Below are 17,255 nucleotides of genomic sequence, written 5' to 3' on the forward strand. Positions count from 1 at the left end.
ACCACCATCAATTTTGTGGTTTGGTGGGTCCTGTGTGAGTGTAGTAGTTTGACCACTTCCTTAACAAGTAATAGTAGTTACTGGTATAATACAAACTTGGAGGTGCAGCAGTGTTGTGGTTAGTTTGTTGGACATTAACCCATCTGAAGGTTGGTTACTACATGTAGTTCATGAACTAGTTTTTGTTATCCTGTTGTTTTCTTAGACAGAAAGGTTTGCACCACGTTGTCTCTCTTCACTCGCGTGATGCATGTGTGATCAAATAGTACTAGAGATATTAGAAGTTTATCATACACTATTGGGGCTTATTAAAAGTTGAAATCAATACTAATCAAAGTATTTTCTTATAGGCTGTGTCTTCTCTTATTTGTATTGGAACTTCTCATGGTGTTGTGTTAGTTTTTGGTAAGGAGATTCAATGTAATTTTGTTAGTCTGACTTGTTCAAAGGCTGTAGCTATCAATTCATTCAGTCTGTAAAGTGTATTTTGTTTGCTATTTTGTTTCAAACTTATCTTTCATCTATTATGTATTATTTTATTTCAGATCCTCAGCAAACACTCAAACTTGTCCTTGGAAATACTTCAATAGGTATGATCTAAATCTATAATAATTTGCATCCAACCGCCCGCTCCGGGCGGGGGCTCTTTCACAGTCAGTAGTATATACACTCTAGAAATGTGCAATCACTAAGCTGGAGACTGAATCTCCCAACCTGCACTTAAAACCTTCAAGGAATCCATCAAAACCAAGTTAAGTATTCCATTCTTAAAAATCAGACAATATTTGTGTCAACCTTGTGTTCCTGATGATCAAACTTCTGCATGCTAAGCATCGCTGCTTCGCTTGCACTACCAAGGATGCAACACCATTGAATGGTCTATTTTACAAGACATCTAGCTAAATGCATTTGTTGAATTTATGGTCTTTACGCTGCTTCACTGTTTTCTTTGTGTAGGCCGGTTCAATATTTTGATTTTGTATTTCTCAAAAATGAAGTGGAAAACTGTTCAAAGGAAGAAACAACAGGGCAATGTTCTGTATAGGTAATTATTGAAAGGCACAGGCACAAATCTAGGCACCAAAAAACAATTGACCCAAAATCATTATTTAGGAGACTTTTCTACTAGCCTCTTCAATATTGTTACTAATAGGAAATGGTGACAAATGTTCAAAGCACTATGTACACCGTAAACTTGTGTCCTTGACATTTTTTATGTTACATTTTTAGGTGCTGAGTATGGTGCAGTCACTGCTCTTGGAATCAACATGGATTGTACAAGACTTCTCTGTGGCCATGCGAGGGGCCAGGTGTGTTGATAGGAAATGATAAATGATAATTGAAACGCTTGGTGCATAAGCAACCTTCATGTAGTGCATTGTAGTTACCTTTTCTTGTTTTAGCTCAGATTCACTGTATTTCTTTGCATGTGCCCTTGAATTCTTTCAGGAAACATTGCTCTGCCAATGTTTTATCCACTGCTTTGTGCTTTGTTCTGTGGATAAAAACGGAAATCTTGCCCATAACCATAGCTTTATTAGAAACAAAGGTAAGCATAAAGCAACGAATAAAACATTGGGGCAATTGTTTCCTGAAGGAATTCGAGACTTCATGCAAAAACTCCAGTGAATCTGAGCTAAAACAACAAAACAGGATTGAAATATTGTACTGGTTTTAATGCACTAAGCCCTTGATAGTAGTAAGCTATAGAGTGTGTTCATAGTGGCCATATTGGAGGAGCGAAACAATAGTTGAAGAGAGTGATTTTCCTTTGAGAAGTAACTTTTATTTTTATGCAAATATCTTTTATTGTTTGGCTCCTCCAACATGGCCACCATGAACACATTCTGTTCAATATACTGAGCCATATTCTGTCAATCAGTCAATGTCAATGTTACTGGCCAATTGGAACTCACCGGCATTCACACCACAATAACGGGGGGGAAGGGGTGCGTGGAATAATTGTCTTGATTACAAACTTATTCTCTCTAATTCTTTCCCAGATAACTATGTGGGATTTGCAGTCTGGAAAATTATTAAGAACAATCGCTGATGCTCATCCACTAGGCAGTGCAGTTCTTCATGTCATGGTAAGGAGGGGAGGGGATGGTAAGCATGACTTAATCAATAATAACTTATGCAGCCCTCCTCTGAATTTTAAGAATCTCATCCCCTAAGCAGTGACCCGCATGGCCAGTTGCTGAATGGATGTTATTTTGTTGATGACCCCAATCTGCAGTTTTTAGTCCTGTAAGTTGTTTAATTATTGCTGGCATGGACAAATAGATTTGACAATGACCATTTTAGTGCATCTGGAGAGACTCTTTGTTCTGCGACACTCGCTCATTAGATCGTTTTATCCGTACTTTATTTCATTCATATTTGAATTTAATACTTCTCATACTTTTTACATACTTTGCCCCATTCCTACACTTTTGACACATTTTACTTTACACATTTGTATATAAGATCTACACGGAATATTTTTCTCATCCCTGATGATGCCGTTGATCAGCAAAAGCTTGGATAATTTTTTTACCTTTAATCTTAACAGTAGTTAAAGGCCTCATTCGAACTTCAATATTGTTATTTTCAAAATGCTACTGAAGGACAACGTGCAAAGACACATCGGCAATCAACTTTTTGATTACATGAAAGAAATATCTAAGCCTAGTTTAATCACAGAATGATGGTATTGCAATACATGGATCCTATCTAACTAGGTTGAGATGATTTTCATGTAGTCACACTCTCCAGGCAGTTCAGGTTAAATTTCTCATGTCCTTCAAGTATGTTTAACTTCAGACCAAAATGGCTCCACTAGATGTGGGGATCTTCTCTTTGTAAGCAAGCTTGAAATATGGCAGATCATTCTTAATCACATCACAATCATGCCTGTTTTTTTTTTTTTTTAAAGCTTGGTATCATTATTTTGTTGGAGTCATTATCATGGTATTCTAAGCAAAAGAACTGAATTGAATTGAGCTGTTATATTCACATATTTCTACAGTTCACAGATGATCCTTCTGTTGCTATCTGTTCCGACAGTGGTGGATCAGTCTTTGTTCTCACTTTCAAGTAAGAAATTGACTGAAGTACAGTTATGATGTTTTCCAGTGAAAGAAAATGTTAGCTGAAGTTGTAGTGTTACTGAGGTGAAAGGCCTGAAGCTGAATGGTTTATGTCAAAGCTAATTCACATCATTTTAACCCCAGTGTGACAAATGGAGAAATGAAATATTGTGAAATAATTGAAATATGGAGAAATAATTATGTTTAATGAAATTAGCTCCCACAAATCTCCTGTAGCTCAGTGGTAGAGCATGCAAACTAGTAATTGGAAGGTGTTAGGTTCACTCCTGCTGGGAGAACTCAGGTTTTCTGTTTCTGATTGTGCCTGTGTCTCTGATATAAACAATATTCCTATCTTGAAATAGAATGTTGGCAAACATTGTTAAATGAAATTAAAGTGCTATGTATGCACAAGAAAGTGCTGTTGAATAGTTATACTTTAAGAGGGAGTTACATTGGCTTAATGCGTAGTAATTTGGGATGTCTTAGTTATACACAAGCGGTCACCTCTGTGAATGGAATGGTTAAAAATAAGGTGTCTTAGTTGGTTATGAACACCGATTGTGAATACTAAGATACAGTGTATTAGCTGTAATTGAAAATACTATCCCTAAAATGCATTTCATTCTTTTTTCAACAGGAGGCTTATTGGAATGCGGTCATATGAATCAACATGCTTATTTTCAGGAAGGTACTTAATTTCCGTATTTTTGTGTTTTGATTTACATGTAACATGGTCAAACTTTTAAAACTTTGTTCTAAAAACAAACAAAAAAACCAACAACAACAGCAACAACAACTGGAAATGTGAACCTGCCCCCTGCCCTGCCCCTCTCCAACTCAAGGACATGCACCTTAATGGATTGACAATGGCTTTTGAGGCTATTTTGAACTAATCCTTTCTTGAATTATAACAACTAGTTGACTCCTAAAATAGAATGAAACAAATTTATCCATAGCCCAACAACAACAACCTTTATTTGTACTTTGCCTTACACATCCCATCAATATTGTGCATGTAATTTATACTTCCATCCTATCTAATCTTGTTCACTTGTCTCCAAAGCCGTGGTGAAGTATGTACAATGGCCCCTCTTCACATGCATGAGGGAATGAAGGATCACCCTTTGTATGAGCAATCACTATTGGCGTTAGCTACTCTCACTAAGGTAAAGCAATTCCCTAGAACTGTTTTCTGTTTAGCATTACACTTGTCGGGCTTACTTACAGAGATATGGTCAGTCAGTCAGTCAGTCAGTCAGACAGTTAATCAGTCAGTCAGTCAGTCAGTCAGTCAGTCAGTCTGTCAGTTCAGCAGTCAATCAGTCAAACCGTCCATCCATTCGCCTGTCTATCCATCCATTAGTCAGTCAGTCAGTCAGTCAGTCAGTCAGTCAGTCAGTCAGTCAGTCAGTCAGTCAGTCAGTCAGTCTGTCCATCCATTTGCCTGTCTGTCCATTTGTCAGTCAGACCAGTCAGTCTGGCTGGTTGGTCAATCACTTGGTTGATCGGTTTTAGAAGCAGTCAGGTAGGCAATCTGCCTGGCAGCTAGAATACAAGCCCATCAGCCAGCAAGTCAGTTAGTCTGTCAGTCTGTCAGTCAGTCTTACAGTGTGCCATCCAGTCAGGCTGTTAGACAATCAACAAGCCACTGAAACATTAATCATTACATTAAATTTGTGGTTTTCCTCACGCACAGGTCCTGATATTAACTTTGAAGCCAGAGCTTGAGGTCCTTTTTACACACACTTTGAGGGTTTGTAGTACTTGCTACATGATCTTAACTATCATTCAAAAGGAATAATTTATTTTTTACTAAACTAACCATTAATGATTGTTAATAAACTTATTGATTTTAGTTATTGATCATTTCCTGGACAGATGACTTTGTAATACTATCAATCATTGTTGTTTCTTCATTGAAGGGTCCAGTAGACTCCTTACCTTTGTTGTCCTGGCAGTTTGCAATAATACAAGTGGTATCAGAAAAAGTCATTGATCCGGTGAGTTTCATACAAGTCAGACAATTTTAATTTTAATGGAAACAAGGGTCTAGAAAAATTTTACCTTAAACTAAAGTCCATATTCCCAGAGGGTCGTACTGGGGTATTTTCGTGATGCGTGATTAGCTGATTTTATTTCCCGTGAAACGTGAATGTAATGAATTATTCTTCGTAATCCGTGACCTGAAAGTTTTGCGTGACCCGTGAAGAGCTTGAAAACGAAATTTTCATTTCTGTGATCCGTAATTTGCTATTTTTCCTGTTCGTGAACCATGCAAGAGACCCCCCCCCCCCCCCCTGTACGACCCTCTTCCCAGGATTTTAAAACTGGCATTGGTTTAGTTAATTGCCTTCCTGAATTTGATTAAGAGGACTTTGAAATCATACAGAATTGCTGCGATACAGAGCAGACGGCCACCATCTTAGAGGTCAGAAATGATATAGAGTCTATGACATAGCATTATACAAGACATGTTTTGCAATCTGTCTGACCTTTGTGCGAAAAAGGATTTCTCCAAGGACAAAAATAAAAATGGTTCACTGTCCTTTCTGAGAGACCACCTCTTTTTAATGAGTACTTATCCAGATAATTACTTCATTTTCTCCTTCAATCTATCTTACATGATATTATATCTTTGTGAATAGTATCTTAATCCTAGACCTAGAGGGTAAGAGTGTATCAAGTTTGCCTGTTATTCTTGTTTGTTTTACCCTAGGTTCTTGCATTTGCTAGAGGAACTGAAATTTACTTTTACCAGGTACAGATGTTAGATGTAGCATGGTCATTGCTCTTGAAAGTACACCTTTACTCCAAGAAGAAGAACACATCTAAGTTCACATAAAAAAAAATTCTAACAATTATTCTGTAAATTATTGAAGAACTTACAGTTGCACCAAAAAATACTCTCAGTTGCTTTAATTTGAATGGTCACACTTTTGGGTTTTATCCACAGACTCAAAAGTTAGAATCACTTTGTACAGTATAATAAACAGCACCACAGGAAAGTACTGCTCAGTAGCTTTCATATGAATGGTCGCAATTTAGGATTTCATCCACAGACTCAAAAGTTAGAACCATTTTGTACAGTATAATAAACAGCACCACAGGAAAGTGCTGCTCAGTAGCTTTCATTTGAATGGTCACACTTTAGGATTTCATCCACAGACTCAAAAGTTAGAACCATTTTGTACAGCATAATAAACAGCACCACAAGAAAGTGCTGCTCAGTAGCTTTCATTTCAATGGTCACACTTTAGAATTACATCCACAAACTCAAAAGTTAGAACTGCCTTGCAAGCCAAAAGAAAATGTCACTACAAGGAATAATACTACTGCTTTACAATAGCTGTCATTTCAATAATTACGCAGACCATTCAAGTTGCTAATTGAATTTTGCCTTTTTCTTTTCCTTTTTAGGCTCATTCCAGGGCAGAAACAAAAGTCAGATTTGTGTTTCTTCAGAGAATTGAAACATCCTACAAGCTTATTGCATTGGATGTGAGTAGGAAGTACAGACTGCAAGAATATCCCTTGTAACGTTTTAAGCCCGGCCTAGTATCAAAATGTATATTCTTCTGGCTTATCTTCCCGCATTTCTTATGCTACTAGTTGTGAGAATTTGCTTGAATATCAAACCAGTTTGCCTTTGGTGATCATTTGCTTGATTCTCATGACCTGTTTGTTTGATGAAGTAGTGATATTGTAAGGAGAGATTAGATATTGGTCACTATGGGGTTTAATGGGTTAATATGAAATTGCAGGAAAACGTTTGTCAGGATGAAGGGCCTGCAAGAACAGAGAAAGCTTGCAAAATTATTTTAATAAATAACAGTTCAGTTGTGAAAGAAATGTGATGTGATGTTTTAAGCCTGGTGAATAAATGAGAATGATGTATTATTAGAAATGTGATGTGATGTTTTAAGCCTGGTGAATAAATGAGAATGATGTATTATTCAGTGAGTGACACAGGCTAGCCTCCCACGCAGTCGTTTTTAGGGGACTCGTATTACCTCCTCCCCTCCTCTTGTGGGGAGGAGGTAATACGAGTCCCTAAAAACGACTGCGTGGGAGGCTAGACACAGGCATACTCGGAAAAAGGAAACCGAGTGCTCCTACCAGGATTTGAACCTATGACCTACGGATTCGAACCTATGCTCTACTACTGAGCTATAGGAGACTCGTAGGAGCTAAGGCCATTAAACTAGGTTCATGGGACAAACATCCTGAATAATGGTACATGTAGGATTTGAGTTCAAGTTGTCTTCTATTGTTACTTACTTTTTTTTTTTCATTTATTTTAGTGGCTAAACCCTCAAATAATTGCCACAGTGGACACACTGGAGAGAGTGCATGTCATTGATGTGCGGAGTATGGAAGAACTGGAGGTAAAGAGACTATCAAATATAGCTTTCTTTATCACTGTATCAACGGCTACTTTCAAGTTTCCGAGCAGCAGAGGATCTCTCTATTGGCAAGCGCGTGCGCTGCGGAATGCAAAGCCGGGAATAACGTTTTTCAGTAATAATAGAGAGATTTGAAATTACGTTCACGGTAAACGGCAAAAATGACCACGTGACCATGTTTACCCTTCATTTGCAGCTCGCTGTTTTTAGTTTCTCAGTAAAATTGAGTAGTTTTGGGTTGGCATCAAGGGTCAGAATTATTTTGCATTATTCTCATCTAAGTACCCATTTTTTCAAGAACTGAACATAAACGCGAATCTCACGTTTCCCGTTTGGCGTTAACGCGGTTCTAAGTCTCTCTATTCTTGTGCCATTTTCATGAGCGATTTGCAAATATTGTAGGGACATCAGTTTTTGTGCGGTCCATTTTAGTGGTACATGTAGCAAACTTCGACCGCAATCATTGGTAGCCTGTTTCGTATGCTTGGACGAAACAAGAGCAAAGTGTTAACTCCAAAACCGGACAACACCTGAAACAGACTTAGAGAAAGTTTTATTTCCTTTGCTTTGTTTTGTGTTTGTGTTTGGTCTTGTGCAGGTCCTTGATCTGAGCTCAGTTCGGCTTGTGTACAGCAGCAGTTATTTCAAGTCACTCTCCACTGGAGGAAATGTCAGCAAAGCTTTGGTGGGTGTATAATGCTTAAGGCTTATCAAAAGTGCGGTGGGAAGGGGAAAGAAACCATCTATCTTTACAAACGAGTCAAGCGTAATAATACTTTATCGAATAAGATCTCTCGGTTCGTTTTGAGGAATATTGTTTTCAGTCTATTTTCACAAGTATATGCAATTAAATACTAACAGCTTAAAATATGATAAAACTCTTTTGAAGACATTTACGAAGTGAAGTGCATTTACAAATTTAACCGGAGTATTGTGCATGGGGCGTTACTAATGCGTTTTCAAAAGCTTCCGTTTTCATCTCGGCGAAAACGACGCAATTGAAAATATTTTCTTCCACCCAAGCGTTTTCGTATCGTTTTCACCTATCCACGCTAAAACGCTCGGAAACAATGAAAACGACTGGGACCTGAGATTGCGCATGTGTTAACATCACAAGATCATCCGCCATCTTGGATAGATGTTCCGATTTGGACTGGAATCGGTGGAATGTGACGCTTTCTACGTCATCGTTTTCAAAAGCGGTCTCCGATTTTACCTGTCCTCACTAGAAACGAAGTGTTTTCAAAAGTTTCCACTTTTGAAACCGTTTTCGAAAGTCTCCGTTTTTTCATCGGCGTTTTCGGGCGTTTTAGTGCGGACAATAGGCGAAAACGTATCAAAAAGTATTCGTTTTCAGACGAAAACGCAGTATTCTCCGGTCAGATTTAATATGTTTACTGTAAGCAGCTGTAATAAAATTAAAACCAAAGCAATCAGCGCGTAAACGTTGTGAAGTGCGGAAAGATGCACGTAGTTTTGTTTTTGTTTCTTATTGGTTGAAAAAAAATAGAGGGTTGATTTGTTAATTAGGTAGATCACGTGGCATGAGTTTTGTGAACCAATCACAGAGCTTAGGAAGTTTAAGGCCCTTCCGCACGTGCGTTTTCATTTGTTTTTAGTTTCAAAACGTTTTCTGTCCACACGTCTCTCGCTGTCGTGGTCCATATATAAAAATTTGAAAATGATGGTGGACAAAGCAACTTTATGGTCACTTTTTCAGATGTTGTTATGTCATTGTTTGCCAAAAGCTCCGTTCTATTCAGGCTACTTTTTATCGTAAGGTCAAACTGCAGAAAAGTCTTGGTGGTTATGACATTTTTTCCTCCGCGTGTAAACACTGAACAAACCTTTGTTTCTAAAGCCACTGTTACACTAAGCAATTTTTTTTGCAGCTTGTCTCGCAATTTTGTTGCGACACAAGTTGCACGGACCGTTGCCTAGTGTAACATGCCCTGACATGAATATGTCTCGCAATTTTTTTGTTGCCGCAATCGTTGCGAGAAGTAGAAGACGGTTCTACTTCGTGCAACGGTGACTGCAACAAAACGTTGCGAGGCATGTTCATTTTAGGGCATGTTGCACCAGGCAACGATCCGTACAACTTGTGTCGCAACGGCGCAACAAAATTGCAAGACAAGTTGCAAGAAAAACTGCCTGGAATAATAGCAGCTTATAAAGTTATCGTACTTTGGGCAGCATTTTTCAAAATCTTCGTATTTGGTGCGTTTTTGATCGTTTGTTGTAGTTTGCACTTGGATGTAAAAAAATCTCCGTTTTTGAAATGATTGAAAATAAATACTTGTGGACAAGGGTTAAAAACCAACTATCACGCAAGTACTTTTGATAACTGTCAGTTGGAAGTCGCTGTTTTCTTTCTTGTGTTCCTGTACGAGGCACTCGAATCTCTTTACCTTGGCCAATTTACCTTTAGTTATCAACTCTGTTGATAAACCAAACATTCATTTCTACTCCCCACCGACGCAGCACCGCAGTTTCTTTACAAACTAACCCCCTAATGCTGCTAGCAGTTAGTGACGCCTGAAAGTTGTTTTGTTTATTGTAGGCAGCAGCAAGTGAGCATTCGTGCTACCAGACAATAAGAGTTTTCAATGGACAGCAGTTGTTGTTAGGAGTTAAGGTAATATGAGCTTCCCTAGGTTATTTACTGTATTTATTCGATTAACCGCCCTGAACGCTTATTTAATTTTGGGCCCATGAGGGTGGGCGCTTATTATTTTCCCAACATTTTCAGCAAGCAAGGACATTTTTAGAGAGTAACAAAAGCATGGGATAACAAGTTTATTTCGCTTCAGCAAGACAAAACAAAGTGCAAAAGCTATTACTGTTGTATCTAAAACCATGGAACACAACTGGCGCTCCTCAAACATGACGCTGGCTAGTACAAAAATGTTTTTCGTTGGGAAGGGGGTGGGGTGAGCGCTTATTGGGTGGGCGCTTATTCGAGGTGGGCGCTTATTTGAAGTTGGGCGGTTAATCGAATAAATAAGGTATATCACCATGTCATTTTGTTGAGGGATTACCGGCAGTTGTAGCCTGTGTGCATTCGTCTCTTATTTCTTTTGCGTCTGCAAGCTGGTTACGGCTGTTGTCGAGAATGCAGCCACGGAAGGCAATACCCATTTTGTATTTATTTGTTATTATAGCAATGAGAGAAGTTTTTTTTCGGAGGCAAGAAAGAACGCGCCAAACAAACAAATCAAACAAAAACTAGATACATGTAGTCGCTCAGAAAGCGGTGTTACCAAGATAAAATTTGTGGAAATTTTTACAGTAGATTTATTATTGTGTTTTAGAATTTTATGGCTAATTTCGCGGTGATATTTCTTTTAGTCTGTCCATGTGTTGACGTTAAGGACTTGGCGTGATGTGAGTTTAAACCCTTTCTTCATTCTAGTTCCTTATAGTAACTTATGCTTCAGTTGTTGAATGTAATGTATACATTATAAGGCAGTAAATACGTATTGAGCTAAATTAAGCTATCTTATCCAGTTTAGTCTGACAACAAATAAAAATTTCTCTATGAAAAGTTTTCAAGTTAGGTGGTGCATTGCGCAAAGATAGACATGAGAAGTTAAATATGGCAGTCAAAAGCGGAGAGATAGCGAGTTCAAAGAACAAATTCTCCTATCTTGTCCCCATACTTTTCTTATAAAAGAACTAGGGAGAAGTTCTTTAAATGTCAAGAAAATTCACCTTGAGTGATCATACCCTTAATTCTCATAACCTCAGGGGTTGAATAAGTATTGATATTACAAGGAGAAATTTGATGCTGATTACTGCGGCAGCTTGAAAGTGAGTGGAGAAGATTTTCTGACCATCGTTTGTTTCCTATTTCAGCGGATTGAAGTTTTCGTAAAGCAGAATAAATTCCTTGATGCCTTAGAGCTGGCTTTGTCTTTTTATAATGGCACAGCTATGGCAGTAATAGGTAGGTTAAAACCCTCTTAACAGCGGTTTTCATTTGAGTGTCGCAAGTAATTTCGCGTTTGCCTTGGTTTTGCATTACTACGCTCTTTGATTGGTTAACAAAACTCGCGCCACTTTCTCAACCAATGGGAATCCAAACCAAAACCAATCGTGTTTTGGCCGCACGCGTTTTCCCGCGCTTGGCGCGAGTTACATGTATTTGCTTCTAATTCTGATTGGCTCGTTGTGTTGTTTACATCTGTTGTGATTGGCCAGGGTAATTACTTTGGTTTTGGTTTTACGACACTCAATAGGACATTTAAACAAAATGAATTCTGGTAGTTGTAGTCAAATGACGCCATCATGAAAATGGCCTATTGGTAACCGCTCTAACACATGGTCCGTAAAGTCTGGTCAGTCATTTTGAAAATACTTCGAGTAGGTCAAAGCTTTTAAAAGCAGTTCAATTCCCGGAAATTCGCTTTTTAGTGGTCTTAAAAGCAAGAAGTGGAGAAGGAGTTCGACATTTTGCGCGAAAGGTCTACTTGAAATCGTTAGAAAAATGTTTGGAAAATACTACTCCAACCCTAAACTCTTGGGAAGTTTTGAGAAGCGGTTCTGTGGACTCTAGATGAGCCATAGCAAAGAACACGCGATATTGTTTTCGCGTTTTACAGGCGAGCGGAGGCAAGCGCGAGGCGAGCGCGGATCGCGGGTGACACGCGACGGTTGGGGCGAGTGACTCGCGTTCCACGCTCGCCTCTCGCCTAACGTCTGTTCTGCAGGCTAGATGAGCCACAAAATGGAGGACGCGTTAGAATAAGATAAGCATCGCGAGGGAATCGCTGCTCAGGTCGTGACGTGCCTACTGAGTTTAGAACATAAATGATCGACCGCGAGTGATTTGCAATGGCCTAATCTTCTGCACTTCGCGGTGAATTTAATGATGTAAGAATGATTCAATCTTTGCAATGTTAATTACAGGTTTGCTTGGAAATAAAGAGCAGAGAACAATAGAAATTGCCGCACAGGTTTGTACCAAATCAAGAAAATTATCAATAAATGTTGTTGGTGGTGAATTGAGGGCTAGAGACTAATGGTAGCCAACTAGCCACAGACTTGTAAATATTAAAGTTTTGCTAGTAGGTTTTGTGGTTTTACTAGCCATTTTGGCTAGTAAAAATTGTAAAGCACTGGAGTGCTAGACAGAATCTAACAAACTTTAATATCAAAATTATTTACTAATCACAAAATAAAATCAAGAGGAGAAGACCTACATTCGGCCGCTTTTTGTGCTGCATGCCTAGAGTTAAGGCTTTTTCATGTTAGGGTCAACTTGAAATTTCAATCGCAAATAACGCAGTTTCTAAACATTGAAAAAACCCTTACAAGTGTGGGAGGTTTGACACATCTAATAAAAAATGTCTTGTGTCCCCCCCTCCGCTTTTGTAAAACAAGTTAGTGAAACTGTTGCTAGTGAACATTTTGTTTTGGCTAGTGAAATCAGACCTGTTACTAGCCACGGGCTAGTGAGCTAAAAAGGTCAGTCTTGAACTGTGGGATTTGCCTTTATTACGCCTTCTTTGGCTTGCTTAGCCTTTGCCTTGCACAATCAGCAAAAGGTTACTTTTTAATTGATAGTCAACCCTGCCACTTAGTCACTGAGGCCGGGATTTGAACCCGTGACCTCCAAGCTACTTCCCAAGGCAAGCGTCCCTGGAGTGATGGGGTGGGGGAGACTCCCATATAAAGGTGACGGGGGTGATCGTCGGAAATTTTGAAAAGAACCCCTACAAAGTACCAGAATTCTGTTTTGCAGGTGTGGTCTGAACAATGTTTTGCCCCTAAGAGGTAACAAATCAGTTGGCTGACATGTACTTCCATTCATATTTTTCTTTCTGGCTCAATACCCTAAAAGACACCACCATACCTCTGACAGAAGTCCATTTTAGATTTTAGGACCACAAGGTGTACCAAACCACGAATTTTAACCCCTAAAAGGTACGAAGATCACCCCCGTCACTTTTATATGGGAGACCCCCCTCCCCCACCCCCGGGCAAGCGTCCACCCCTTTGCGGAACGTTATCATTCTTGTAACAACCTTACAACAGTGTACCAACTTACATTTGTTTTTCTTTTCTAGATCGAGGAGTTGTTGTCAGCATTTGTAGATATTACAGTCTTCGTCAACTGTCCCAAGACCAAAGACATTGAAGAGCTCAGAACCTACTTCAAAGTAAAGACTTTTGTATTAAAACCAGCATCATCTTTTCGGGTGCTACACTAGCCTCGTTCCCAGTCATTTTTTGCGCCCAAACGGTGACGTCACCTGAAGATCATCGCGTTTGGCCCCAAACTCCGGACTAAACTCGGTTGGCTCGATAAGAGCGTTGATACCTGGGAACTAGGCTGGTTGTACAATTGGATAAGGGGTGGGGGGGGGGGGGTTAGTTTTTAATGAAACTGTGGTGCTGCGTCGATGGGGAGTAGAAACGAATGTTTGGTTTATCAACAGAGTTGATAACTAAAGGTAAATTGGCCACCGTAAAGAGATTCGAGTGCGATAAAACTTGCCATTTCACTCTCTTCTAGTCAGTGTTTTTTTCTCAGCTTTCTTAATCCAAAGGCGAATTTGCTGAAAATGACCTGAAGGCTTTCTAATTAGTGTATTACTACGATCCTCTAGAATAGTAGAGACTTGAATCATCAATCATCATCAAGTTATCTTATTGGTCATTTTTCAACAGGAAATGGTCCCAGTCTTTATAAATTACAGCATTGCTATCAAGAACATGTGAGTAATTTATATTGTTTTTTTAGCATTCAATCGGCAATGACATTCATAAAAGATCGACGAGAATCGAACCCGTTACCTTCCACACACCTGTGGATGATCTAACTACTGAACTGCTGGGGGACGTGGGGAGCAAGGATCGGTGATGTCAAAAGTGTCGTGTGAGGGGATGTTAAGAATTATTAAAAACTGGATCTTTGTATAATGCAATTCGAGCGATTTGATTGGCTGAGCGGCCATGGTATATGAGCCATTATGCCATGCCCGAGAAATAGAGACCATTAAATTGTCTTCTGGTTGTTCTTGTAGAGTAAAATTAGCAGGCTTTAGCGATATTTCTTGATTGCTTTTAATAATACAATTATTCTACGAGCGCGCGTTAGATATGACATGACAGTAGTTGGCTCACCCGAGAAATAGAGGCCATTAAACCTTGTTCTGTTTTCTTTGCGCAAAATAAAATCAGCGAGATCTAGCAATATTTCTTGATTGTTTTTAATAAACAGCTATTCCACTCGCGCTTGTTGGATATGAGATGATAGATAGCTAACGGCGTGCGTATCTATCATCTCATATCCAACTCGCTCTCGTGGAATAATTGTTAAATAGTTCATGTGTACTCTGGTTCACACTGGCAAAATAAAGACGTAATTGCAAGATCACGCAGACGCAAAAGACATCTTGGCCCGGTTGTTCGAAAGCCGATTAACGCTAATCCACGGTTTAAAGTTAACCCAGGTTTTTCGCTCGCTCGTTAAAAAAGTTTCTAAAAGGTAATTTCAGCCTAATTGTAAAGAAAAGTCTACGCCAAAATTGAGGGACAATAATCTTTATTTATTGGTAATTAATTAAACTCGAATCAAAGTTCACGTTAATCCAGGATTAGCTTAATCGGGCTTTGAAGAAATGGGCCCTTATGTTGCCAATGTGAACAGACATGACGTAACGACATAACAGACAAAAATTGCGTCAAACTTAACATTCAAAGTTAATCGAGGTTTCATCTTGCTCTTCAAAAATGTTAGGGCTTAAATAGGGCTTATTTTAAGCTACTGGTAACAGAAAAGTTTAAGTCAAAGCTAAGGGCAGAAACTTTTAGCATCTTCCTTATTGATTAGTAATTAAACTCGAATCAAACTTCATGTTAACCTAGGAGTAATTTAATCGGGCTTTGAACAACTGGGCCCTGTGATTTTTTATTATGTCGTTATATCACCAGTATGACACTCCATTTTGCCACGACCTTCCAATCGTTGCGCAGAACGCTGAAAAACTCTCCCACAGTTATACTGATTTCCGTCCAACTCATACTGAGGAGTTAATATTGTTTCTCTTTATGCCTGTAGGGATCTTTTATTCAGAGACATTTACGACAAGTTCTGTGAAGATCCCGTGGGGAAAGTTGTGTTCCTAGAAAGCCTCGAACCTCATATTCTATCAGATAAGTAAGTTTACTAGTAATCAGTGGAAACAATGTTAAAATCCGTCTTCAAGTCAAGTGTGTAGACGCCTTGGCGTTTCATTAGCGCGTGTAACGCTCTATCGGTCTTTCGATGGAAGGTTGGCAGGCCGATGGGTAAGTTGTTGCAGGTGTTTGGAAAGTAGAAGTGGCGTGAAGAAAATTTGGCGCGCAAGAAAAATCGAAGTAATACTTCTTGTTGCCTCAAGCTCCATAAAATCAAGTGAAACGCGGGCCACGTGGTGCGCAAGCAAAACAGGCCGACCTTTCCTTTACCAAGCCAACCGACACTGTAGCCTGGCTAATTAAGTTTTTTAATTTTTGAAACATAAATGAACTAGGATCTTTAATCCACTCCTGGTTTTACCTTTATCACATTTTTACTCGAGGTTCCATAATTTGAAGGACGCTATTTACCTCTCCTTTCATAGTTTATTAAGGACACGCTTTCGTATTTTTGTTTTTCTAGATTGACCTCTTTGAGTCCTATAGTGATGAAAGAATTCATAGGTAATGTCTTGAATATTAAGCCTGGTTTACACGTACGACGCAAGCATAAGCATAAGCACAAGAAACCTACGTGTAAACCGGTGCGACGCAAGCATAAGCGCCTTGTGCTTTCTCTCGTGCTTATGCTTGCGTCGTCCCGGTTTACACGTACGACGCACAAGAGAATGGAACGATTATCATTCTCTTGTGCTTGTGCTTGTGCTTGCTTCATTGCGTCGTACGTGTAAACCGGAACGACGCAAGCATAAGCACAAGCGCAAGGAAAGGAAACTGAAAAACAGTGACAAGTTGTCAGCGTACATTCTAGTTAGGGCCTCTTCATATGAGCCCGGTAGGCGGGATGAATTTTGTCTTCTGTTCATTTGGGAAATTTAATCCCGGTTACCGAGATGAAAAAATCCCCAAAAGTCCCCCAAAATAACCGCGTTCCGACTTGTCAGCTACCTTACAAGCCATGCGCAGCTGAAAATGTTTCGTCCCGGACAGTCCCGGTATCCGGACTGGAGTGTTCATCTCGATATGAAGAGGCCCTTACTCATGCGTTGCCATTTGCTGAATGGCGACAGGAGCAACTACTGCGAATGAACTCGTCTGTGATTCTGTTCTTGTGATAGGAAAAATTGCGTTCTTTTAGCATTTTTTGCTTGGAATAGGCAGAACTGCATTCTTTTGATTTTTAGTTTAAGGAGGCTCGAGGCAGTTTTTTTGGACTTAGGGTGGAAGTTTTAAAATTACAATCTCGCGTACAAGATAAACTTCGATCTCCTTCATACTACATCATCATTTCAACATATGATCAAAGTTAATTTGCTCATCGGTTTCCAAGCAACAGCTATTACCATAGCAACGGAAGCGCATAGCCTCTCATTTTAAACATTGTCGATCATCTCGAAATCTAGTTAGACACTTTATGACGAAACTTTAGGGATTTAAACTACTCAATCTAGACAACTTGTAGACGAAATTAGAAAAAAATCTGTAAGAGCGTTTCCAAGTAAATAATGAATCAATTTTTACGGGGTTATTTTGTTTATTCCAGCATTTTTCACCAATATCTCTGGCAAAATAAAACTTGACACTTTGTCTT

At 39.2% G+C, this 17,255-nt stretch overlaps 1 protein-coding gene across 1 annotated transcript in view; it reads left to right on the plus strand.

Annotated features, from left to right (window-relative positions):
• Positions 1-17,255, plus strand: part of LOC146481777 (vacuolar protein sorting-associated protein 8 homolog) — a 55,171-nt gene that overhangs the window by 11,074 nt on the left and 26,842 nt on the right. Inside the window, exons 6-26 of the mRNA XM_085107831.1 lie at positions 351-405; positions 546-590; positions 1,231-1,310; positions 2,004-2,090; positions 3,011-3,078; positions 3,712-3,762; positions 4,138-4,240; positions 4,771-4,827; positions 4,997-5,074; positions 5,791-5,832; positions 6,492-6,572; positions 7,376-7,459; positions 8,076-8,162; positions 10,041-10,115; positions 10,829-10,864; positions 11,336-11,426; positions 12,389-12,435; positions 13,549-13,641; positions 14,153-14,199; positions 15,546-15,644; positions 16,128-16,168. Coding sequence (XP_084963957.1) covers positions 351-405; positions 546-590; positions 1,231-1,310; positions 2,004-2,090; positions 3,011-3,078; positions 3,712-3,762; positions 4,138-4,240; positions 4,771-4,827; positions 4,997-5,074; positions 5,791-5,832; positions 6,492-6,572; positions 7,376-7,459; positions 8,076-8,162; positions 10,041-10,115; positions 10,829-10,864; positions 11,336-11,426; positions 12,389-12,435; positions 13,549-13,641; positions 14,153-14,199; positions 15,546-15,644; positions 16,128-16,168 — 1,447 coding nt within the window. The remainder of the gene's footprint in view (positions 1-350; positions 406-545; positions 591-1,230; positions 1,311-2,003; positions 2,091-3,010; positions 3,079-3,711; positions 3,763-4,137; positions 4,241-4,770; positions 4,828-4,996; positions 5,075-5,790; positions 5,833-6,491; positions 6,573-7,375; positions 7,460-8,075; positions 8,163-10,040; positions 10,116-10,828; positions 10,865-11,335; positions 11,427-12,388; positions 12,436-13,548; positions 13,642-14,152; positions 14,200-15,545; positions 15,645-16,127; positions 16,169-17,255) is intronic.

This window comes from Pavona decussata, unplaced genomic scaffold (genome assembly GCF_977016875.1).
Source record: "Pavona decussata unplaced genomic scaffold, jaPavDecu1.1 SCAFFOLD_48, whole genome shotgun sequence".
In the NCBI taxonomy this organism is placed as follows: Eukaryota; Metazoa; Cnidaria; class Anthozoa; order Scleractinia; family Agariciidae; genus Pavona; species Pavona decussata.